The sequence below is a fragment of the Sorex araneus genome, chromosome 3, assembly GCF_027595985.1.
Source record: "Sorex araneus isolate mSorAra2 chromosome 3, mSorAra2.pri, whole genome shotgun sequence".
Lineage (NCBI taxonomy): Eukaryota > Metazoa > Chordata > Mammalia > Eulipotyphla > Soricidae > Sorex > Sorex araneus.
This window is the reverse complement of record NC_073304.1, coordinates 223,702,610-223,727,662: the sequence shown is the minus strand read 5'-3', so window position 1 is coordinate 223,727,662 and position 25,053 is coordinate 223,702,610. Positions and strand designations below refer to the sequence as shown.

Sequence of the window (25,053 nt, the reverse complement as noted above, 5' to 3'; positions counted from 1 at the left end):
TAGCATGCAGAGCTCCCTTGTGCCCACCTGCGCTGGGTCACTCAGGCCTGCAGTAGATCACTTGGAGGGCCTGTTAACCCCCCACCACAGTTCCCGCTTCAGCTGATTTGGAGTAGGTTGATTAGAGAACAGGCATCTTCAATCAGCTCCCAAGTGAGACTGGTGTTTGAGAACTATTTGGAAAGTTAATACATGATGGTGTGCATTGTGGGTCAGAAAAGGAAAGCCTGGGACTGGAATGATAGGACAGGGGTAAGGGGCTTGCTTCTGCACATGGGTGACCCAGGTTTGATCCCCAGCACCATGCAGGGTCCCCTGAGCCCCCCAGAGTGATGTGTGTGCAGTCAGGAGTGATCCCTGAGCAGTGCCAAGGAAGGGAACGAAAGAAAGAACAGAGGCAAGAAGAAGAGGGATGAGCTAGGAGATAGTTATACCCATCTTGGTCATATGTGAAAGAACTTAAGGAGAATTAATAGATATAAAACAGTCAACTGTAGTCAAATAAAAATTGAGCACTCTGATTTTGTTTGTTTCACCCCTGTACAATGAAAGCAGTGAATTCATGGAATATTCAGAAAATATAGAACCAAAAATTGAATTTCTATTATGATAAAAAAGTTTAATTCTAAATTAGTTCAAAGTTCTGTCTGAAAGGTGTAATTTCATTTCATATTATATGAAAAAGGATCATTTTATTAGCCTAGCTAAACAGGAAGGTATATAAACATGAGACTGTTCATTTGAATATTTGAAATGATTATATTAAATATAGTAATTTCACATGGAGGTAAAAAAAATTGAACTCCAAGTAGAATTGAGAACATAAAAATCACCTAATCAATTCTCTGCTCCAAGAAAAGTTTAACTCCAATATTAGAACCAAGTAGTTATACAATTAATTCATGAAGATTTGTGGTTGAGAGAAATGAAAGAAGGTTAGGGGTTCTGGAACATTCAAATCTACTCATTCAATATTATTTTGACTTCTACTAGATATTTCTAATATTATATATTTGGTAGTTAATTGAAACAATATTTTCCTCTTCCTTTTTCTAGAGATTTATCTTGCAATAAAATACAGTTTATTGAAAGGTGTACATTTGAAGCACTACCATTTTTGCAGCATGTGTAAGTTAAAAATCACTGTCACTGTCACTGTCATCCTGTTCATCATTGATTTGTTCCAGCAGGCCCAGTAATGTCTCCATTATCCTAGTCCTGAGATTTTAGCAGCCTCTCTTTACTCGTCCTTCCCAGTGGCATTGCATTAGAGGCTCTTCAGGGTCAGGGGTTTGAGACCCATCATTATTACTGTATTTGGCATATGAATACACCACAGGGAGCTTGCCAGGCTCTCCCCCCATGTGGGCAGTAAACTCTCAGTAGCTTGCCAGGTTCTCCAAGTTACTTGAGTTATGATAACCATGCATAAACTAGCTAAGAAAAACTACAGCAATTTGTTCTCAACACAATAGTTAGAAAAGTAAACTAGTTTTCAGGAAGTACTGGAAATGTTTAAAGTCTTCTATTCTGTAGATTCTCAAATGTAGGATGAGGCAATGTCCCTAATTTCTCCTGAAAAGAGGAATATCCAGGTATTTTTAAAGACTTCATATTATAGAGCATTCCCTAACTACTTTATTTAAAGAATTAAGTGAAGCTTGGGTGAAGACTCATTAGCCTATGGTGACCTCAGTCGATCCTTATTTGGGATGCTTTGAAAAGTCACTTGACAGAATCAGCTACAGAAGAGCACAGAGATTTAATATAGACTGAGTTATTGTTCCTTGAATGAGGCCTAACAATGCAAATCTTTAATATCACTGTAAACAAGTATTTGAAAAATAATCAGCTAAGCAAGTCTAGTGCACATTTCTTTTACATTTACTTTATTTCTGGGTTCAAATTCAATGCTATTGTAATACAAATTTCTTTTTTATTATTTTCAGAAGACACACTCTCCTTCTACCACAGTAATTATGACTGAGACAGCATTTTACAGCTTACATACACTCCCCCAAATGTCACCACATTTGATTACACTCGTACAGTGAAAGAATGAACACGGACAGAACTGAAGAAAATTGGACAGTATCAATTTTAATATGTGTGCACAAGAAAGCAACCCTTTGTTTGCTAGCAACTTCTTAAGATCTGTTTTATTAGGGGAAATATTTTTATAATTATTTCTAACAAAACTGTTAATAACAGGGTCAGGAAATCAATTAGCAATAGAGTCCCACTTCCAAAAATAACATGTTTTTTATAAGCATCATAAAGATGATTCCATTCCTTGTACAACTTTTTTTACTCTTTTCCGAGGCTAAGAAACACTGTTTAATATCACATACAGAAAGGGTTTCATTAGCATCATTGCACAGGCCTCATTGCATCCCTCCCTGCTCCCAACTTCACACACAATGCTAGACTCTAGCTTGGGAGACACATTTTAGCCCAGAAAGAGGCCAGTCGTGCAATGAAATCCAAAATAAAACCTTATGTTTGAGTTACTAAACAGTTCCCCTAACATTGTCAACACAGCGAATTTTAAAAGCTGCAAAGATCTTCACTTAACTAAGTTTGAAAGATTTTTTTTCCTTCTTACCCCTAGTAGCTTCAGCTACTAAAACTGTACAGCAAATCCTTTTTTGCCTGTAAGGATTAGTATGAGAATTACTAGTCAGAGCAATGTGAACAATAGAACCGTGGCCCTCAACCTGAATGATTTTGTGCCCACATGACCCTTGATAGTGCCATGAGGTAGTTTTTATTGTTTTAATTGTCAGATCTATAATGATGCTGTTGGTACCTAGTGAGCAGAGGCCTCCAGATACACTGCTGAATAGCTACAATGCACTGGACAGCCCCCCCATAACTATCCAGCCCCCATGTGGCAGTAGTGCTGAAGTCATGAATCCCTGTTCTAGAGAACTTCATTAGTGAAGTATTTGTTAAGCATTTGCTATTTTGTGTCATAAACATCAAAGAATAAACCTTAAAGGTCTTTCACAGTGATGTTTAGTGCATGAAATGTGGCTATGTGAATTAGAAGTAATGCCTCCTCCTTCTCCTTCTCCTTCTCCTTCTCCTTCTCCTTCTCCTTCTCCTTCTCCTTCTCCATCTCCCTCTCCTCCTCCTCCCCCTCCTCCTTCTGCATCTCCTTCTTCTCTTTCTCCTCCTCCTTCTGCTCCTCCTCCTTTTTCCTCTACCTCTCCCTCCTCCTCCTCTTCCTCTTTCTTCTTCCTTCTTTCTCTTGTTCTGCTCCTCCTTCTTCTCCCTCTTCTCCTCCTCGTCTTCCTCCTCCTTCTCCTTTTGCATCTTCTCCTTCTGCATCTCCTTCTTCTCCTTCTCCTCCTCTTTCTTCTGCTCCTCCTCCTTTTTCCTCTTTCTCTTCTTCCTCCTCCTCCTCTTCCTCTTCTTCCTTCTTTCTTCTTGTTCCTCCTCCTCCTCCTTCTTCTCCTTCTCCCTCTTTTCCTCCTCCTCCTTCTCTTTCTGCATCTCCTCCTCCTCCTCCTCCTCCTCCTCCTCCTCCTCCTCCTCCTCCTCCTCCTCCTCCTTCGGCTCCTCCTTTATTTCCTCTTCCCCTTCCTCCTCCTCTTCCTCTTTCTTTTTCCTTATTTCTTCTTCTTGTTCTTCCTCTTTCTCTTCCTTCTTCCTTCTTCGTCTTCTTCCTTCTTCCACCTTCCTTCTTTCTTCTTTCTTCCTTCTTCTTCCTTCTTCTTCTTTCTTCTTCTGCTGCTGCTTTTGTCTTCTTTTTTTTTCCTGTGTTTTTTCTTTGGTAGGAATCTTGGTTGCAATTTAATCACTGAACTGAGCTTTGGAACGTTTCAGTCCTGGCATGGAATGCAGTTTTTACACAAGATGTAAGTAAAAAAGCTGATAAATATACATAATAACACTGCATCAAAACATCATACAGTTATTATTAACTAACTGGTGCAAGGCCAGTGTGAACTCTATGTCTTGAGATCCAATTCTTTTTGTTCAAACGAAGAAACTAAGGAACAAAGAGGCCAAGAGATTTGCATGATGCCTGGCATGCTTTGCTTTCTCTATTATTGATTATTGGCTCGAGCACTAACAGAAAGGTATCCATTAGCATTATCTTGTGATTCCCACTGGTATGTCCCTGAACTGTGAATGAGGCTTTGAATTCCCAGTTTAATTCCAACTTTGGTTCCTGTTCATGCGCAAAGTTTCTAACCACTTAAATGTATGCAACAAAGAGCCGGGAAGAACTAGGTATAACAGTTTTTACTGGGAGTTGGCTGGGAAGGAGAGTTATGGATTCATTCCTAGCTGGTAGCTTCTTTCACATGAGGAAGCAAAAGAGTTCCTGAACATCTGTCTTAGCATATTTCCCTCCCTCATAATCTAGACCATTATTTTGAAGAAAAAAGTACATATGTGTATATATATATATATACACACATATAGATACACACCTCTAAAGTGAATTCACTGTGGTCAGTATAAAGCTTTGAGCTGTGGTAAAAGGTGGTAAAGAGCTATGATAAAAACATTCCATAGGCTTCACACCTGGCAGTGCTGGGGAGGGATCCAGGATCACTCCTGGCAAAACTGGCATCACACTGGCCAGCTGAGCTAGAAGGCGGCCATGGGAGGCACCTGGAGTTCTGTGGTGTGGTGGGATCAAACTCTGGGCTTATACATGGAAGACATGTGCTCCATCTCTGAAACTATCTCTGTGACCCCAGAAGTGTTTGTGTTACATCAGAGTGAGTGAAAAACATTCATCAAACATACATTATTCTTGCCTAATTTCATTGTACTTACTTTTCTGATTACTCATGTGTAAGAAGCGTGTGGTTTTATACCACTTGGGTGAAAAGTTCCCTCTGATTTCTCTCTGATTTAATGTGACACAAGCAGATCAAAATTCAGAGGCTTAAAGGAAATTCTGTACTCAAGCGGAAGGTCCTCCTTTCAGTCTGACTTTGAAAAAGAGTCTTCACTTGCTTGTGTTTCAGAAATCCAGTTTTATACCTTTCCTGCAGATTAGATGAAGGAAGGGCAGGAAGGCAGCTCGGTGATTCTGCATGGGTATAAACCTGAGTCCATCCTCCGGCAGACAGATTAGATGGGGCGGGTGAGGGGTTGGAGTGTGTCTGGGCCGGGGTCACAGTTCCTGCAGGTGCCCACCTGTAGCAGCTCCCCTTCACCTCCTTAATTTACTGACAATGGCAAAAAGAACCCTGAAGACCAGTTTAGTAAGGAGCAGGCTTAGAGATTATTGTCACCTCAGTGCCTCTAATGCCACATTTTTACTAAGCATTTTGTTATACCAAGCACCGTAAGAACCTCAGTTTTGGTATAGTTTTGTAGGAGACAGCGGGGGCGGGGTGGAATGGCATCATACTTTATAAAAATTAAGACATTCAAGAACATTCACAGAATGCCATTCCTTCTGAGTGTCAGGCCTATCTATATGGAAGAATAGAGCAGGGTGTTTGTCACCAAGAACCTTGAATACTGGAAGAAAGAAGACAGATGCTGGTGGGAAAACATGAGAGCCCTACTGCTAGTGCAGACAGCAGGGTAACAAGATAGTGGGGTGACACTGGAGATAATGGTGGGTGGTGTACTGAGAACAACTCATGAATGAGGTTGAGGAGACAGCTCAGAGAGCTGGAGCCTGAGCTTTGCATTGCCAGCAGTCACTCCCATTCACACCTCCAAATGTGGTCCCCAAACAATGAGAAGAAAACCGAACAAATTTATAATGGGGAAGGTGACGATTTATTTGAATTGCATATGTTGAAATTTTACTCTCAAATGAGAGAAAAAGGTAATGAAAGAATCATAGATACCTGGAAAGAAATGATCATCCCTGTCATGTGATTTAAATAGAACTAGCTCCTAAGAGTAATTCAGTCACCTCAACAGATTGTCATGGAGTCTGGGGAGATAGCGCACTCTTTAGGTGCTGGAGCCCCAGGGTTAAGCCTCTGCACGACATGGTTCCCCAGCACTCATGGAGTGCCCAAGTATGGCACTACCCACCCCAGCACCGAAAGTGTGGGAGCCCAAATGTGCTGGGGGATGGGCTCCTTTCTTTGGGGCCCAATCTTTCTAAATGACCTAGCTCATTCCTTTCAGGTACAAGTTGCCTGCGTGATCAAAACTCTGTGTCTGGAGCACAAGTACAGTGGGTGCATGACTTGCCTTGCACATGGCTGATCTGGGTTCAAGTCTCAGCACCCACATGCTCTCCCTGAGCACAACCAGGAGTAATCCCTGAGCACCCCGCTATGTGTGGCCGAAAAACAAGGGAAAATAATGTTACATCTCTTTCCAAAGGCAAGGGATGCTGGTCATTCAGTTAGCTCATTTTATTACCTATCTGACAAATGACTGGGTTGATTAGAGGCTGGGTTGATCATAATTTACTCCCTGCATTAAATATATCTGGGGAAAGGTAGAGGTGAGAGCCAGAAGAGCTCAGTCAGCTGAGGGCATGCCAGGTGTAACCCAAACCTAAGCACAAACAAAACAAAAAGGCCCAGCTGAGGTGAATTGATAAGGAATTAAAGGAAGCTGAACTCCAAACCTTACTTGCAGGATCTCGGGGAAGATCCCAGCGATTTTTATATTCATGACTTTGCATTTCATTTATTTTGTTAAACAGGATTTTAATAAACTAGATGAAATTTAGGGTCCACAAAACCTTGATTCTTCCTGGGTTCCAGGTAATTATCACTCAGTGAGTTTTTTGAATGAAGCATCTATAATATTAATAAACACTGAATGGCGAACACATTATCAGTTGAATGAGTAACAGGTCACCTACAATATGCCATAATTATTTGCAAATGTAAATTAATAAATTTTCCATAAATTGCCAAAATATTAGTAAGATGCTATTGTTTTTGTTTCTTTTTTTTTAGATGCCATTGTTTTTGAAAGGGAGCTAATCACATCTCTTACAGATGAAATCAGGAATGACATATGTTATGGAAATCCAACAGCGTTTGCTAATCCTAAACGTTCAGTATCTTTTTGTTTCCTTTTTGTTTTGGGGCCACACCGCCATGCTCAGGGGTTGTTCCTGGCTCTCCTCTCAGGAATTACATATGGGATGGGGGATCAAACACGGGTCAGCTGTGTGTAAGGCAAACACCCTACCTGCTGTACGATTGCTCCAGGCCCAAGCATCTTTTTTTTCCCTTTTGACTTTCAAGTGTTTCTTCGTTCACCTACACAGGTCTACACTGATGGCTTGTTTAAAAAATTCTTTTAGTCTTTTCATCAGTTCTAAGGTTACAAGTTCCATGATTGTAGCAACTGCAGACTTGACAAAGTAGAAAGGCGATGCCTTACTCAGACAGAGCAGTGGACACTCTGGCTTGTTTGTGGAACATCAGTATTTTGCCAAGACATAAGTACTAAGAGAGAACAAAGGAAACCCAAACCTTGTTCCTACTGACCGCTTGACCCCACTGTGGAGATTGTCAGTGAGGTGGGGAGCTGCACTGTGAAGGCAGACGGAGCTGGGGTCACAGCGAGGCCCTCACGCTCTCCCAGCCACATAGCATAATGGCCTGTCTTTAGATGAGTGTCCACACGAGAGCTTACTCTAAGGCATTGTTATCACTTTGGGGTATGTACTGAAGTCCTGGCAGCAGCTTCTCATCGTTCAAAAGCTTCTACCTTAAAGATGAAGACCACTCAGGACCTTGGAATGGTTTAGGGGTGACTGGAGTTTTTGTAATAATTTGGGAAGTTGAGGAGTTGGTCACATTCAGCAACTACTCTGGTCTCCCAAGTGCATCTTTTCCTTCCCATCTTTATAAGGGGATATTCTCTGTTTCAACTTAGTAGTGCTGCCAGAGCACTGCCGGGGTCACACCTGAGCACCACCCAGATTTGGTCCAGCTCCCCGATGCCCCCATACCTCCAATCGGGTTTTACCTTTCTTCCTATCTTTTTTGTTGCGAGATGTCTGAGGGTGATACACACCCCTGGCTGTGATGCTCCCATATTCAATTGCGGTGCTCACCAGAAATCCTACATCAGAGCCAGGCGCTTGCCCCCTGAGCTGATGATTGCTGCAGGCCTCCATCCATTTGGGAAGGGGGTGTGTGTGTATGGGGGGCTCTCACACACGACCACCAGGGGTTGCTCTTCTACTCGTGTTACTCGTGTATAAGAACCTTCTAAGAGCTGTGCTCACACCTGTGCTTATCAGAGGCGCCACTTCTCAGCGTGATTCTTGCTCATCGTTTCTCTTTTATATCAGAGAGCAGCAAAGACCTTCGTTGCCTGAATTTCGAGGTGGATTCATGTGTCTCTTGGGGTCTTGCTTTTCCTGAGACTGAACTCCACCCGTGCCCACTGGCAGAGAGCCATCTGCTCAGCCACAGTGGCCTGGGCTGGAAGCCACTACAGGGTCTGTGGTCCCTAGCAAGAGGACAGTGTGGCTCTGTCACAAACTAAGTATCCATGTTCGTTCAGATAACCTGGGGGATTGGGAGACAGACATGAAGTCCACTGTGTGCACATCTCTTTTAAAAAAAATACTTAAAGAACATGATTTACAAAGTTATTGAGTTGGGTTTTTTTTTTAATTGAATCACTGTGAGCTACAGTTACAGAGCTTTCATATTTGAGTTTCAGTTACACAATGATCGAACACCCATCCCGCCACCAGTGCACATTTTTCACCATCAATATCCCCATTATCTCCCCCATACAAATCCCAACCCTCCTCATACCTCTATGGCAGACAATTTTCTCTATACTCTCTCTCTACTTTAGGACATTATGATTTGCAATATAGATACTGAGAGACCATCACATTTGATTTTTTATCTACTTTCAGTACACATCTCCCATCCCGAATGATCTCTCCAACCATCATTGACGTAGTGATCCCTTCTCTATTCCAGCTGCCTCCTCCCCAGCTCATGAGGCAGGCTTCCAACTATGGAGCAATATTCCTGACCCTTGTCTCTGCTGTCCTTGGGTGTCAGTCTCATATTATGTTATTTTATATTCCACAAATGAGTGCAGCATTCTATGTCTGTCCCCTTCTTTCTGTTTCTGACTCATTTCATTTAGCATGATACTCTCCATGACCATCCACTTACAAGCAAAAAAATTTTTTTTTTTTGCTTGTTGGGTCGCACCCGGCGATGCTTAGGAGTCACTCCTGGTTCTGCACTTAGGAATTTCCCCTGGTGGTGCTCAGGGGACCATATGGGATGCTGGAAATTGAACCCAGGTTGCGGCATGCAAGGCCAAAGGCATGCAAGGCAAACGCCCTACCCACTGTGTATAGCTCCAGCCCTTAAAAGCAAATTTGATGACGTCTTCTTTCCTAACAGCTACATAGTATTCCATTGTGTAGGTGTACCAAGGTTTTCTTAACCAGTCGTCTGTTCTTGGGCACTTCGGTAGTTTCCAGATTCTTGCTATGTGGATAATGCTGCAATGAACATACAGGTGCAGATGTAATTTCTACTGTGCTTTTTTGTACTCTTGGAATATATTCCCAGAAGTGGTATTGTGGGGTCATAGGGAAGCTCTATTTCTAGTTTTTTAAGGAATGCCCATATTGTTTTCCAAAAAGGGTGGATCAGTTGGCATTTCCACCATGTTGTTGGGTTTTAGCTATACAATATTTTGACCCCAATCCCACCATCAGTGTTCCTACACCCAATCTGCAATCTTGACAGGCACATTTCAAGGCCAGTGGTTGTAGGGTTTTTTGCGGGGGTGGGGGATCGGGGAAGCACACCCAATGGTGCTCAGGGATTACTCCTGGCTCTGCGCTCCGGAATCACTCCTCACAGGCTCAGGAGACCATATGGGTTGCTGGAGACTGAACCCAGGTCAGCCGTGTGCAAGGCAAGCGCCTTACCTGTTGGGCTGTTGCTCTGTCCCAGTGGTGGTTGTTTAAGTCTCATATTTTAAGTGTTGAGCCTGTGCTTTGAGTAGAGAGCTATACCACTTTCCCATATCATTGGTAAAATAAAGCCCTGACCCTTGTCCCGCCCTTTATTTTCTACCACCTGTTGATTTCTTTGCTTCTCTGTCATTCTCCTTCCTGTACTCTGGGGTCAAGACTGATGTAGGCATCCCCTTCTACTGCATTGCATTTCCTCATCCAATTATTCTATCTACCACAGAGAAGTGAGATCAACCTGTATGTATCCTCATCTGACTTCACTCAATATGATATCCTTCAGTTCCAACCAGGTTGCAGCAAATTACATGATTTCATCGTTTCTTGCAGCTGCATATTATTTCACTGCATATCTATTCCACATCTTCACAAAACAGTGACCTGTCGTTGGACACCTACGTTGATTCCGTATCTTAGCTATTGCACTGAGTGCTGAATGTGTGTTCATGTGTCCTTTTGAATGTTTTTCTAACCTGGGGTAACACACTCAACAGTGTTTCCACAACCTTTTACTGGTGTTGCTTGCCAGGGATTTGGCCTCTTTTCTTGTGATGTTAATGTCCTCCTGACTGACTGCAGTGCAACTGAAAATCAGTTGCTGGGACGAGGAATGGCAGAGCTGCAAGACAGACCCCAGAGCTGCCAGGAATCTCATTCAGCCAATGTGGTGACACAGGGGATCGAATTCGAGGCTGCATGCTTGCAGTGAGGGGGTCAAGCCGGAGTCCCCAGATAAGATCTATTTCAAAAGGTCATTGAAAGTAATATTGCCTGGGGCCAGAGAGATGGTACAGTTGGCAGGCACTTGCCTTGCATATCACTGACCCATGTGTAATCCCCAGCACTGAATGTGCTCCCCAGAGCACCACCAGGGCTGACCCCTTTGTGCACAGCCAGGAGTCAGCCCTGAGCACAGCTGGGTGTGGCCCAGTAACCAAAAGAAAGGGAAGGGAAAGAGATCAGTCTTTTTTATTGTTTTTGGATTATACCCTGCAGTGCTCATGGGGTGCTGGTCCTTGAGGGGGTGCTTGAGGGGGGCCATGTAGTGCCTTGAACCTGCCCCACCCCTCCCCCTCAGGCAAGGCATTTACCCCACCCCTTCTTTCTTTGCTTGTTTGAACCCTATTTTTGTTTTTATTTAGTTATCTATCTATTTATTTATTTGTTTACTTTCTGGGTCATACCCAGGAGTGCTCAGGGGTTCCTCCAGGCTCTGCACTTAGGAATCACTCCTGGCGGTGCTGAGGAACCATATGGGATGCTGAGAATCGAACCTGGATTGGCTGCATGCAAGGCAAACCTGCTGTGCTGTTGTTCCAGCCCCTTCGTTTATTTTAAAATAGGATTCTCCAATAATGTCCAAAGGACCTAGGCACCAATTATGGTGGTGAACACGGATCTGATGATACCAGGAGTCAAACTCAGCACCTCACAAATGCCAGGCATCTGCTCTGCCACTTTGAGCAAACTCCTCAACTCAGTCATGGTCTCTGAGACTGATAGAAACTGTTGCTCCTTTATTTATGGGGCTGGGGATAGACCCTCAGACTTTATATCTGCAAGACAAGTGTTTTACTTCTGAGCCTTACTTCTTAGTTCTTTTGCCACAGTTTATTCCATAAAGCATAAAAATAAGTTCATGAATGTATAAGAGGCAATGGATGAACTAGGCATGCACATACATTTATCTATAAAATGCAGAATGAAGTCAGCCAGAGAAAGAACTGACATGCAGAGCAGGTGTTCAGGTGCCCTTTCCATTTTTTGACTGAATACTCACTTCTTTTGTATAGACATGTTTTCATTTTTTGTGGGCACATACCCAGGTATTAAATTGCTGAGTCTTTGGTAACTATGGCTAACTTTTTTGAGGAACCATCAAGCTTTCCTGCAGTGCCTCTTTTTATATTTTCACCAGCAGTGCATAAGGATTTCAATTTCTCCATCACCCTGGTTGCACTTACTATCTGTTTTTAGCCATCTTACTGAGTATAAAGTAGTATCTAATTGTGATTGGATATGTGTTTTGATAATGGCAAGATATTAACTATCTTCTATTTAAAAAAAATTTTAATGACTCACCGTGGGATATAGTTACAGACTTACAAACTTTCGTGCTTACGTTTCAGTCATACAATGATCGAGTAACCATCCCTTCACCAATGCCTATTCTCCACCACCGATGATCTCAGTATCTCTCCCACCACTCCCACCCCATCCCCACTACGCCGCCCCGTCTCTGTGACAGGGCATTCCCTTTTGCTCTCTCTCTCCTTATGAGTGTTGTGACTCTCAATAGAGGTATTGAATTGCTATCATTTGGTTTGAGGTCTACTTTTAGCACGCATCTCCTATCCCGAGCGGGCCCTCCAAGCACCCCATAGTTGGTGTTCCCTTTTCTATCTGAGCTGCCTTTCCCCCCTACATGTGAGGCCAGCTTCCAAGCCATGGAACAGTCCTCATGGTATTCATCTCTACTATTCTTGGGTGTAAGTCTCCCATTCTGTTTCTATATATTTCACAAATGAGTGCAATCTTTCTGTGTCTGTTCCTTTCTTTCTGACTCATTTCACTTAGCATGATGCTCTCCATGTAGATCCACATACATGCAAATTGTATGACTTTATCCTTTCTAACAGCTGCATAGTATTCCATCGTGTAGATGTACAAAATTTTGTTAACCAGTCATCTGTTCCTGGGCACTTGGGTTTTTTCCAAATTCTGGCTATTGTAAACAATGCTGCAATGAACATACAAGTGTAGATGTCATTTCTTCTATGTTTTTTGTATCTCCGTGATATATTCCCAGAAGTGGTATTGTTGGATCAAATGGGAGCTCAATTTCTACTTTTTGAGGATCATCCTTAGTGTTTTCCAAAAGGGTTGGGCCAGTCGGCATTCTCACCAGCAGTGAAGGAGAGTCCCTTTCTTGCCACACCCGCGCCAACACCGGTTGCTTTTGTTCTTTTGGACGTGGGCAAGTCTCTGTGGTGTGAGATGATATCTCACTGTTGTTTTAATCTGCATCTCCCTGATGATTAATAATAAAGAGCATTTTTTCATGTGCCCTTTGGCCCTTCGGATTTCTTCTTTGAGAAAGTTTCTGTTCATTTCTTCACCCCATTTTCTTATGGTGTTGGGTGTTTTCTTCTTGTAGAGTCCAACAAGCACCTTGAATATCCTTGATATCAATTCCTTATCAGATGGGCATTGGGTGGATATCCTTTCTCACTCTGTAGATTGTCTTTGTATTCTGGTCACTGTATGTTTTGAGGTGTAGAAGCTTCTTAGTTTAAGATAGTTCCATTTGTTTATGTCCGTTTCCACTTTCTTGGTCAGTGGGGTGTCATCTTTGAAGATACCTTTAGCTACAATGTCATGGAGGGTTTTGCCAACCTTGTCTTCAATGTACCTAATGAATTCTGGTCTGATGTTGAGGTCTTTAATCCATTTTGATCTGACTTTTGTGGCTGGTGTTAGGTAGAGGTCTGAGCCCAATGTTTTGCACATTGCTGTCCAGTTTTGCCAGCATTATTTGTTAAAGAGGCTTTCCTTGCTCCACTTCACATTTCTTGTTCCCTTATTAAAGGTTAAATGATCGTATATTTGAGGGTGTGCATCAGGATATTTGACCCTATTCCATTGATCTGCAGCTCTGCCTTTGTTCCAGTACCATGCTGTTTTAGTTATAACTGCATTGTAGTAGAGTTTGAGGTTGGGGAAGGTGATGCCTCCCATCTTCTTTTTCCTAAGAATTCCTGTAGCTATTTTAGGGGATTTATTGTTTCATATGAATTTCAGGAGTGTGTGTGATCCATTTCTTTGAAGAATTTCATAGGTATTCTTATGAGGATCTCATTGAATGTGTACAGGGCTTTGGGCGAGTATTCCCATTTTGACAATGTTAATTCTCCCAATCCATGAGCAGGGGATATGTGTCCATTTCCTCGTGTCTTCTTTCATTTCATGAAGTAGCGTTTTGTAATTTTCTTTGTACAGGTCCCTTACCTCCTAAGTTAAGCTGATTCTGAGGTACTTGATTTTCTAAGGTATGACTGTAAACGGGATTGCTTTTTTTATGCCACTTTCCTCTCTCTCATTGTTAGCATAGCCTGCAACTTTACTATACAAGTCAATAGTTTCTAGGAGTTTCTTGGTAGAGGCTTTAGGTTTCTCTAAATATAGTATCATATCATCTGCAAATAGTGAGAGCTTGATTTCTTCCTTTCCTATCTGGATGCCCTTAATATCTTTTTCTTGCCTAATCGCTATTGCAAGTACTTTCAGTACTATATTGAACAGAAATGTTGAGAGTGGGCATCCTTGTCTTGTCCCTGACCTTAGGGGGAAGGCTCTTAGCTTTTCCCCATTGAGGATAATGCTTGCCATTGGCTTGTGGTAGATAGCTTTGACTATATTGAGGAAGGTTTTTTTAAAACCCATTTTGGTGAGAGTTTTCATCATACACGGGTGCTGGATCTTGTCATATGCTTTCTCTGCATCTATTGATATGCTCATATGGTTTTATCTTTTCTTTTGTTAATATGATGAATTATGTTGATGATTTGTGTGTGAAACAACCCTTGCATCACCAGGATGAATCCCACTTGGTCGTGGCCTATGATCTTTTTGATAATTTGTTGGATTCTATTTGCTAATATTTTGTTGAGGAAGACATAGAAGAGAGAGGGCTAACAGATCTATACAGGGCATTCCATCCCCAAAAGAAAGGATACCCATTCTTTTCCAGTGCACATGGAACATTCTCCAAAATAGACCACGTGCTGGGCCACAAAACGTACCTCAATAGAATCAGGAAGGTAAAAATTGTATCAAATATCTTTTCAGACCATGATGCACTGAAGATAGAAGTCAATCACTCACAGATGCGGAGAACTAAATCAAACACCTGGAAATTAAATAATTCAGTGTTGAATAACAAGTGGGTCAGGAAGGAAATCAAAGAAGAAATCAAAAGATACCTGGAAACAAATGATAATGAAGACACGAGTTACCAAAACCTATGGGATGCAGCGAAAGCCATATTAAGGGGGAAATTTATAGCGCTGTATGCATTTCTCAGGAAAGAAGAAAAGGCCTACATAAATAATTGACTTCACACCTCAAGATCTTAGAAAAGGACCAGTAAAAAGATCCCAAAACAGGCAGAAGGAAAAAAATAGCAAAACTTAGAGCAGAGGGGCTGGAGTGATAGCACAGAGGGTAGGGTGTTTGCCTTGCACGCGGCTGACCCAGGTCCTATTCCCAGCATCCCATATGGTCCCCTGAGCACCGCCAGGGGTGATTCCTGAGTGCAGAGCCAGGAGTAACCCCTGTGCATTGCCAGGTGTGACCAAAAAAGCGAAAAAAAAAAAAGTTAGAGCAGAAATTAACCACATGGAAACCCAAAAAACAATTCAAAAGATAAACCAAGAGCTGGTTCTTTGAGAAAATAAAGAAGATTGACAAACCACTAGCAAGACTCACAAAGAGAGAGAGAGAGAGAGACCCAAATAAACCGAATCAGAAATGAAAACGAGGATATCAAAACAGAAACCAAAGAAATTCAAGAGATCATCAGAGACTACTTTGAAAGGCTATATGCCATGAAACATGAGAACTTTGAAGAAATGAACAAATTCCTGAATTCCTGTATTCTCCCAAGACTGAACCAAGAAGATGTGGAATACCTGAATAGACCTATCACTATCAAGAAAATTGAAACTGTAATCAAAAGTCTTCCCCCAAACAAAAGTTCAGGTCCAGATGGATTCACTAGCAAATTCTTTCAAACCTTTAAAGAGGACCTACTGTCAGTTCTTTTCAAGATTTCCCAGGAAATTGGAGAAACAGACATTCTCCCAAACAGTTTCTATGAGACCCATATTTCCCTAATACCAAAAACAAAGACACCCCAAAAAAAGAAAACTACAAGCCAATATCCCTGGTGAATATGGAGATACATTAACTATCTCCTCATGCTTATTATAGATATTTTAAAATCCTCTTTGGGAGCTGAGTGATAGTACAGCGGGTAGGGCGCTTGCCTTGCATGTGGACAATCTTTTTGTCCTCAGTACCACAGATGGTCCTTTAGCGCCTCCAGGAGAGACCCTTGAACAGAGCCTGGAATAAGCCCTGAACACTGCTGGATGTATCCATGAGCTCCAAAATAATAATAATAATAATGATGATGATAATATTAAAGCTGGGATTTGTACAAAGATGATACTAAAAACACAGCTCAGTTTGATGAATGCTATCAGTAATAGGGTTCTGGTCAGGACGCGTCTTTCCATTTATTTCCATCTTTAATGTCTCCCAGGTATTTTTAAATTTATGTGTGGTTTTGGGGGTTTGGGGACCACACCCAGCAGCATGCAGGGCCATTCCTGGCTCCCTGTACTCAGGAGTGTCCCTTGGTGGGAACCATCTGGGTGTGGGGGATTCAACCCTGGGTCAGTGGATGCAAGACAAGCACCTTAACCCCTGTATGCTCTCTCCTGTCCTTTATCCTTTAAAAAAATTATTTTTAATCCCTGTGAATTACAAAGTTACAAAGATATTTGTGATTGAGTTGCAGGCATACATTGTTCTAGCACTAACCCCTTCACCAGAGTCCACTACTTTCCACCCGTCTCCCCGCCTCCCCCTTCACCCCCCCCCCCCGCCCCCTTTGCCCCTGTAGCAGGCGCTTTGTCCAGCCATCTCATTGTCCTACTGTTCTCCCTAACTTATCTCCCACCCCCATCTCTGCCCCAGTGGCAAGTTTCCTACTGAAGACCAGTTCAGCTGTTTGTTTCTGTTGCCATTGGGCATTTGAGGTTCCCCTACAAAGTTTGAGATAGATGGTTCTGAGTCTGTTCCTCTCCCTCTGACTGATTTCACTCAACACAATACTCTCCAGATCTATCCACATTGCAGCAAATTGCATGACTCTATCTCCTCTTATAACTGGGTAATATTCCATTATGTGTATATATACCATAGTTTCTTTATCTAGTCATCTGTTTGTGGGAATTTGTGCTGTTGCCATATTTTGGCTGTTGTATATATTGCTGCAATGAACCTAGGAGTGCAGATGCCTTTTATGCACTGTGCTTTTGGGCCCTTAGGATATATTCACAAGAGTGGAATTTCTGGATCATATGGAAGTTTAATTCCTAGTTTTTTTGTGGAATGTCCATATTGTCTTCCAAAAGGTTGGATCAGTTAGCATTCTCACCAGCAGTGAATGAGAGGCCCTGTTCCCCCAAATCCTCGTCAACACTAGTTCTTGTTCTTTTTGATGAGTACCAGTCTCTGTTGCATGTGGCCGACCCGGCTTTGATTTCTCCACCTCTCTCGGAGAGCCCGGCAAGCTACCGAGAATATCTCACCCGCACGGCAGAGCCTGGCAAGCTATCTGTAACATATTCGATATGCCAAAAACAGTAACAAGTCTCACAATGGAGACATTACTGGTGCCTGCTTGAGCAAATCGATGAGCAAGGGAATGACAGTGATACAGTGATACCAGTCTCTGTGGTATTAGATGATAACTCACTATTGCTTTGATCTTCATTTCTCTGATGATTAGTGATATAAAACATTTTTTGCCATATGCATTTTGGTCATTTGTATCTCCTTTGGGCTGGGAGTTGGGCCATATTAGGCGATGTTTGGGCTTATTCCCAGTTCTGCACTTAGTCATCACTCTTGATGCTGCTCGGGGACCATATGGGATGCTGGGGATTGAACCCAGGTTTACTGCATCCAAGCAAGCACCTTACCCACTATGCTGTCTCTCGGTCCTTGGCCATTTGTATTCTTCTTTGAAAAAGTTCCTGTTCATCTCTTCTCCTGTTTCTCATATTTTGTGTCATTATATATGAAACCTTTTAAATTTATTTTTTAATTATTTTGTTTATTGGGCCACACTTGGTGATACTCAGGACTTCCTCCTGGCTTTGCACTCAAGTGTTGAAGTGTTGGGGAGACCATATGGGATACCAGGGATCACACCCAGATCAGCTGTGTGCAAGGCAAACACCATACCCGCTGTACTATATCTCTGGGCCGTATATCTGAAACTTTAAAAAATTTAATCTTTAATTACTTCTAGCTAGTGTCTAGAAATATGACCAATTTAGGCATATTGCTCCTGTATCTTACAACCTGGTGGAATTTGTTTATTAATGATAGTAGTCTTTTTTTCTATAGTCACATAGACTTTGTGTCTCATGGTCCAGTTCCCCAGCAATTTGCCAGAGCATTTTGAAGTCTCTCTGGATCTCTCATTCCTCAGCTTCACCTTTGAAGTCTTTTGGTTCGGATGACTTTTGTGCCTTAGCTTTTATCCATTGCCTCTTAAAGAGCAGCCATGTTGAAATACTTACCTATGACTGTTTTCCAAAAATTCCCTGTAGGGAGAGGCTTTTAGCTATGTATAGCTTCTCCATCAGGAGGTGCTCAAGGCTTGCTCCTGGATCCTAAAACAAGACTCACTCTGGCAGTGCTCACGGGACCAGCTATGGGATGAAATATTTTTAAAAATAGGCAAATGGAAAAATAGGGATGGAATCTGGCTTGGTTGTGTACAAGGCAAGTGCCTCAACACCCTGTAAAATAGTGCCTCAGTCCAAAGACAAGCCTTTCTCATGGAAATTCACCAGAGAAGTAAAATTCTGACAGTTCTTTGAGAATGCAGCTTTGAAGGGACCCCAGCTGCATTCTGCTCCCACTGATCCTGGGGGAAGTGGATGCTTTTTAAGCTCCTCTCAGAATGGAGAGTAAATGTCTGAAAAGTTAAAGCAATATCCATCTTACTATTCTTACAGGAATTTGTCTTTTTTCTCAACTGAATGTTCCTGGGTTTTTGGTATAAACCCACTTACTAAAATTCAAGAATTCTGAAAATACGATTCTATCAAATATTCCAGTTGTTAATTTTGTGAAAGAGGAAATGAAGTTTTAGATTCTATCCTTTTCACTGATTCACCAATAGCCCGGTTTCAATTCTCTAAAGTCTTGATGACTATAGCTAATTAAATATTTACTCATGGCAGATCATTAGAAGAAGGAAATAGAGAGTTTTTGTTTGGGAGTGCTACACCAGGTCATGCTTTGGGGGATACACCTCCCGTGCTCAGGGGTCGCCAATAGGTGGGGATCTGCGGCTCATGTAGTTCTGGGGATGGTACCTGGGCAAAACCTGCATGCAGCCATATAAGCTGTCTCTTCAGTTTCCAAATGTAATTGTTATATTCTCTCCAAGATGGGAAGATAAAGCACGTAAGGGTTTTTGCTCTGTGCTCTGGGATCACTCCTGGCAGGGCTCAAGGGACCATATGGGGTGCTGGGAATAAAAATCTCCAGGCGTGACTCCAGTCGCCAGCTAAAGTTTTCGGCATGGGCAGCTCCTCGCAGAATGTCTGCAGCCTAAGAACTAAGCCACGGCCCCATGCCCGCCCAGGAGGGGAAAGGTATTTCTCTCGCCTCTTCCTTGCCGGGGGTGAAGGGCACGGTGATCAACATATTATGACGACCACAGATGGGGTTTACAAGCTTGCAATGATCCAATATCTGGAAGAAATCTCCCTGGACTTAGTTGCTAAAGTACAGCAATCCAAAACCACGCTGCCGCAGACCTCATATCTCTTCAAAACAGGTCTGTCTCTAGTGGGGTACTCCTAACAATAATAGTGAGGTTTGTGTTGAAATATTGAATGTAACCAAAGTAAATAGAAAGTAAAGTGAAATATCAGTTTCAAGGTGGGGGGGTGAGGGGGGGCAGGATGGGAGGTGTACTGTGTTGTTTTATTTTTTTGTGGTGAGATATGGGCACTGGTGAAGGGATGGTTGTTTCAGCATTGTATAACTGAGACTTAAGCCTGAAAGCATTGTAATTTTCCACATGGTGATTCAATAAAATAAAATTCTTAAAGAAAAAAAAAATTCCAGAGCAAACACTGCCCATTGTACAGTCACTTGGACTCCCAGGAAGGTGGTTTGAAAGGGTATTTCTGCATTGAGTGCCCTGAGAAAATTAAGCTTACACAATCTTTTAAACCCCTTCTCATCATTCAACAGGTTAAACAGGCTTTTGAGTCTGAACTGAATTTAAATCCCAGCTCTGCTTTTTACCAGCTTGATGGCTAGAACAAGTTATATATAACTGCTCTGTGGCTCAGTTTCCTCATTTGTAAAGCAGGCTAACAATATCTATCAGTAAAGTTATTGTGACGATTAAATGTGAAGTGCTGATCACAGATACCAGGCATCTGGCAATAGATATTAGCTTTGTCTTTATATATATATATATGTGTATATATATACATATATATTCTAATATACATGTGTATATATATTAGGGTATCCTAATGTGTATATATATTAGGGTATGCTAATGCTAATGTTTCTTGAATAGAGTTTACTGAAAATTTCTTTGTTTTTTTCCCCTCCTGTGTATTTGTCTGCTTGTTTTAAAAAGTTTGCCTATTTTTAAAAAGAAAATTCATTCTAGCATCTTGGAACAAAATTTTTTGTCAAAAATGAACTGCTTCTGGGACTGAAGTGATAATATAGCAGGAAAGGTGCTTGATTTGCAGGCGGCTGACCCAGGTTCATGCTTGGCATTCCATATGGTCCCCTAAGCACCATCAGGAGTAATCCCTGAGCATTCCTGGGTGTGGCCCACAAACCAAAGAAAGAAAAGAGAGAGGAACTGAGGGAGGGAGGGAAGGAACTGGTTCATTTTACCAATATATCCATAATGTTCGCACAGCAGAGCCTGGCAAGCTCCCCGTGACTTATTCGATATGCCAAAAACAGTAAAAACAAGTCTCACAATGGAGACATTACTGGTGCCTGCTCGAGCACATCAGTGAACAATGGGACGACAGTGCTACAGTGCTATCCATAATGTTATTTCTGAAGTATCTAGTAACTACCCAATATTGTCAGACCAGTGACAGTCAAGGTGACCCTGGCATTCAAGAAGCTGAAAGTCCAGGAGACTGACAGGTGAGCCAGTGATCACATACAGTGTGACAAAGGTCAGGGCACAAAGATCTCTGTGAGAATGACTGGCAAAAAGACTGCTTCCACCATATCCTCTTAGAAAACCTCCGTAACCCAAGCGCCGCAATGCTCAAGGCTGCTCCCTACGTGCTCAGGCCGAACCTCACATATGAGCAAAAATATTCCTGGACTGTGCAGCGGCAAAACTGGCAGCACAACACGTCATAAAACACTCCCTACCCATTCTCCATAATTACCACACCACATTTGATGGGGTTCAGTTTGTAGGCAATAAATCATAGAGGGAAATATATGTATATATGCATACATATATATTTTCAGGGGTGTAATGATAGCACAGTGGGTAGGGCATTTGCCTTGCATGCGGTCAACCCAGGTTCAATTCCTCCACCTCTCTAGAAGAGCCTGGCAAGCTACCGAGAGTATCTCACCCGCATGGCAAAGGCTGGCAAGCTACCCGTGGCGTATTTGATATGTCAAAAACCAGTAACAATAAGTCTCACAATGGAGGCGTTACTGGTGCCCGCTCGAGCAAATTGATGAGCAACAAGATGACAGTGATACAGTTATACATATTTTCAGATATGTATACCAAAGCTCACACCACCCAAACTTCAACAACTTGTTAGTGATATCCTATAGAATGTCTTAATGGTTCCTGCCAAAATAGAACAATCTTCACACTCTTTCTTATGTGAACACTTTTTTTGTAAGCCTGTTCAGCAGTTCTTCATAACAGACAATATGAAATATATTACTTCGTTTGTGTTTTGTGACAGGGATTGGGATTGGGATGGAAACATCCCGAATTTGATGGAGGGAAGATGTAACGGTGGTGGGATTGGTGTTTGAATATTCAGTGTAATCAAACATTGTGGACTAACTTGTAAAGTTAAAAAAAATTTGAAAAAGTAATATGGAGTTTATGCCCTATATAAAATTTTAAAAAAGAAGAAAAATAATATTTGCTGCAGAGCAAGGACTTCCTGCAGACATCATCACTCTCTGGGTTTTCTTTCATCTTTGGGGGTGATAGGGAGACACACCCAGTGGTGCCCAGGGCTTACTCCTGACTCTGTGCTCAGGGATCACTCCTGGTGTATTGTGGGGCCTATATAAGGTGCCAGGAATGGAACACAAGTGGGCTGCATGCAAGGCAAGTACCCCACATGCTGTATTATTTGGCCTCTCTTCCTAGGGTTTTCAACTTGGAAAAATTTGTTAGCATATTTTTAATTTGTTCTACATTTGTGTTTCTCTCCACCCTCCCACCCTCTTCCCTCTTCACTTTATCATCTAGAGACTTGAGTGTTCCCCAAAGGGAGAATGTTTGGGGCTGGAGCAATAGCACAGCGGGTAGGGCATTTGCCTTGCACGCGGCCAACCTGGATTCAATTCCCAGTATCCCATATGGTCCCCAAGCACCACCAGGAGTAATTCCTGAGTGCATGAGCCAGGGATAACCCCATGCATTGCCGGGTGTGACCCAAAAAGCAAAAAAAAAATGCTTTATGGATTCTAAGCATGATTATAGATAATGACAGAAAATAATGTTTTTTCACCTTCTAGTCCCATGCTAATAAAATAAATATAAACTTTAATGCTAGTTACTTATTATGCCTATAATTTTAATTTTATTGTATATGTTTTAGAATTCTCAGTCATAATCCTCTAACAACTATTGAAGATTCATATCTTTTTAAATTGCCAGCATTAAAATATCTGTAAGTATTATAATAGTTTTGTAGCTCATATGGTTTCTGCTATAATTTGCGGTCTTTATTTTTCTCCATTTTTGCCAAAGATTGTGTTTTGCATTGAATTTAAAAGTTATAATTTGAATTTTAACACTGGATTGTTGAATTGAGATTCATTGTCAAAGGAAAAGATTAAGAAAGAATGTACATGGGTAACAGCCAACAGAGGAAAAGAGAAGTGTTGAGTACATATAGATAAGAAATATACATGTAGAAGTATTATTTATTCCAGAAAGTAATGAGTAATAATGTAAACATTACTTAAAAAAAGAAAGTAAAGAGGACCAGATAGGTGAGTGGTTGGAGCCCATGCACTGCATGCTAGAGGCCTGGATTCGACCTCTGGCGCCATACGTGTTTCTCAGAGCTCTATTCAGAGCAACCCACAAGTATAGCACCTAGCATATCTCCCAAGTACTGCCAGATGTGGCCAAAATCCAAGGCCACTCCCAGATCACATGAAAAAAAAAATTAAAAGAAGTAGATGAAATTTAGAATGATAAGTCAGACAAGAGGGAGGGAAGGAAGGAAGGGAGGGAGGGAGGGAGGGAGGGAGGGAGGGAGGGAGGAAGGAAGGGAGGAAGGGAGGGAGGGAGGGAGGAAGGAAGGAAGGAAGGAAGGAAGGAAGGAAGGAAGGAAGGAAGGAAGGAAGGAAGGAAGGAAGGAAGGAAGGAAGGAAGGAAGGAAGGAAGGAAGAAAGGAAGGAAGGAAATTTATTTAGTCTACCAAGTTGTCATTAATTTGATGATAGAGAAATCTCTTATTTCTGTAAGAGCTCTCTGGAATTATGGTCTAGAGTAAACAGTTGACCTGGCTTTAGAGCAAAGCCAGAATCAAAGATATGCTTCATTAATCTCATCTACTTAACTCTAAAGCTTCTGCATTTGGATTCACATCATGCTTGTGTTTTCTCCCTCAGGGACATGGGAGCAACATCAGTGTCGCTTGGACCAGTCCAAAACATCCTCATGATGACTCTTGAATTAGAAAAACTGTAAGTTGATTTTTCTGACATTTATTTTCACTTAGGTTTTTAAGGCTTTTTATTTTTGTTTCTCAATCTTGGAGAGCCTGGCAAGCAACTGAGTGTATCCCGCCCACAAGGCAGAGCCTGGCGTATTCGATATGTCAAAAACAGTAACATGTCTCACAATGGACACGTAACTAGTTCCCGCTCGAGCAAATCAATGAACAACGGGATGACAGTGCTACAGTGCTACAGATTTCTTTAAATGTTGGAGTACTGCTATTTATTCATCCATTGATTAGGCTAATTGAATTTGGCATGCACTCCACAATACATTTTTTTTATTCAGAATGTTAATTTAATTTAATTAAAAAATTTTAAATTGAATCATTGTGAGATACAGTTACAAAGCTTTCATGTTTGAGTTTCAGTCATACAATGATAGGACACCCAACCCTCCACCAGTGCCCACCATACACTACCAATGTCCCCAGGATCCACCCCCTCGTCCCACCCCTACTCCTGCCTCAATGGCAGACAATCTCCCCCATACTGTCTTTTGTTGGACTGGAGTGCTAGCACAGCGGGTAGGGCATTTGCCTTGCACGCAGCCAACTGGGGTTCTATTCCTCTGTCCCTCTCAGAGAGCCTGGCAAGCTACTGAGAGTATCCCGCCCGCACAGCAGTCTGGCAAGCTACCCGTGGCATATTCGATATGCCAAAAACAGTAACTAGTCTCACCATGCAGACATTACTGGTACCCGCTTGAGCAAATCGATGAGCAACATGACGACAGTGCTACAGTGCTATTCTCTCTTGTGTTGCTTGTTATGAATAGTGTAAGATGTCATGAGACCAGAGGAGTGGCTGTGTGCTCCTCAAATTTTAAAAGTTTAGATAATTAAGGTGTGGAGAAATCTCTGCAGAGAGCTGCTCAGTTCAGAGTTTCTTTGTGTATCTGGATTTTGACCATTAAGGAGCTTAAGTGGCAGCCAAGGGCAGTTTGTGGGCATGACCTCCAGGTTCCCTCGGGGAGAGGGGGGCCAATGAGAGGGACCGGCCCATCCCCTATCCCTTGAGGCCTGGAGTTTGCTGTCACTGAACCTGTGTGCCTGCACTTTTCATTGTGTTCTGAAAGTTGGTGCCTGTCGGGGTTTTTAAGGGGCAGGTGGAGGGATGATGCCTGCCCCTGTCTGAGGCTCCCCAGTGAAGTTGGCCTGGCTTAAAGTCCGGAGGCATGTTGCAGAGAGCTGCTCAGTTCAGAGATTCTTTTGTGTGTCTCTGGATGGTGGCCCTTGTTTCCATCTTCTCAGAGAAATAAACTATTGGCATATGCCCTGCAGGATATGCCCGCTTGGCCGTAGGGCACCTCACCACCA

The 25,053-nt window shown here is 42.2% G+C and overlaps 1 protein-coding gene across 1 annotated transcript in view; it reads left to right on the top strand.

Moving 5' to 3' along the window:
• LOC129403537 (leucine-rich repeat-containing protein 37A2-like) overlaps positions 1-25,053 on the top strand; it is a 41,899-nt gene that overhangs the window by 312 nt on the left and 16,534 nt on the right. The window contains exons 2-5 of the mRNA XM_055132266.1: positions 1,057-1,128; positions 3,783-3,863; positions 22,603-22,674; positions 23,627-23,701. Of these exons, the coding sequence (XP_054988241.1) occupies positions 1,057-1,128; positions 3,783-3,863; positions 22,603-22,674; positions 23,627-23,701 (300 nt within the window). The remainder of the gene's footprint in view (positions 1-1,056; positions 1,129-3,782; positions 3,864-22,602; positions 22,675-23,626; positions 23,702-25,053) is intronic.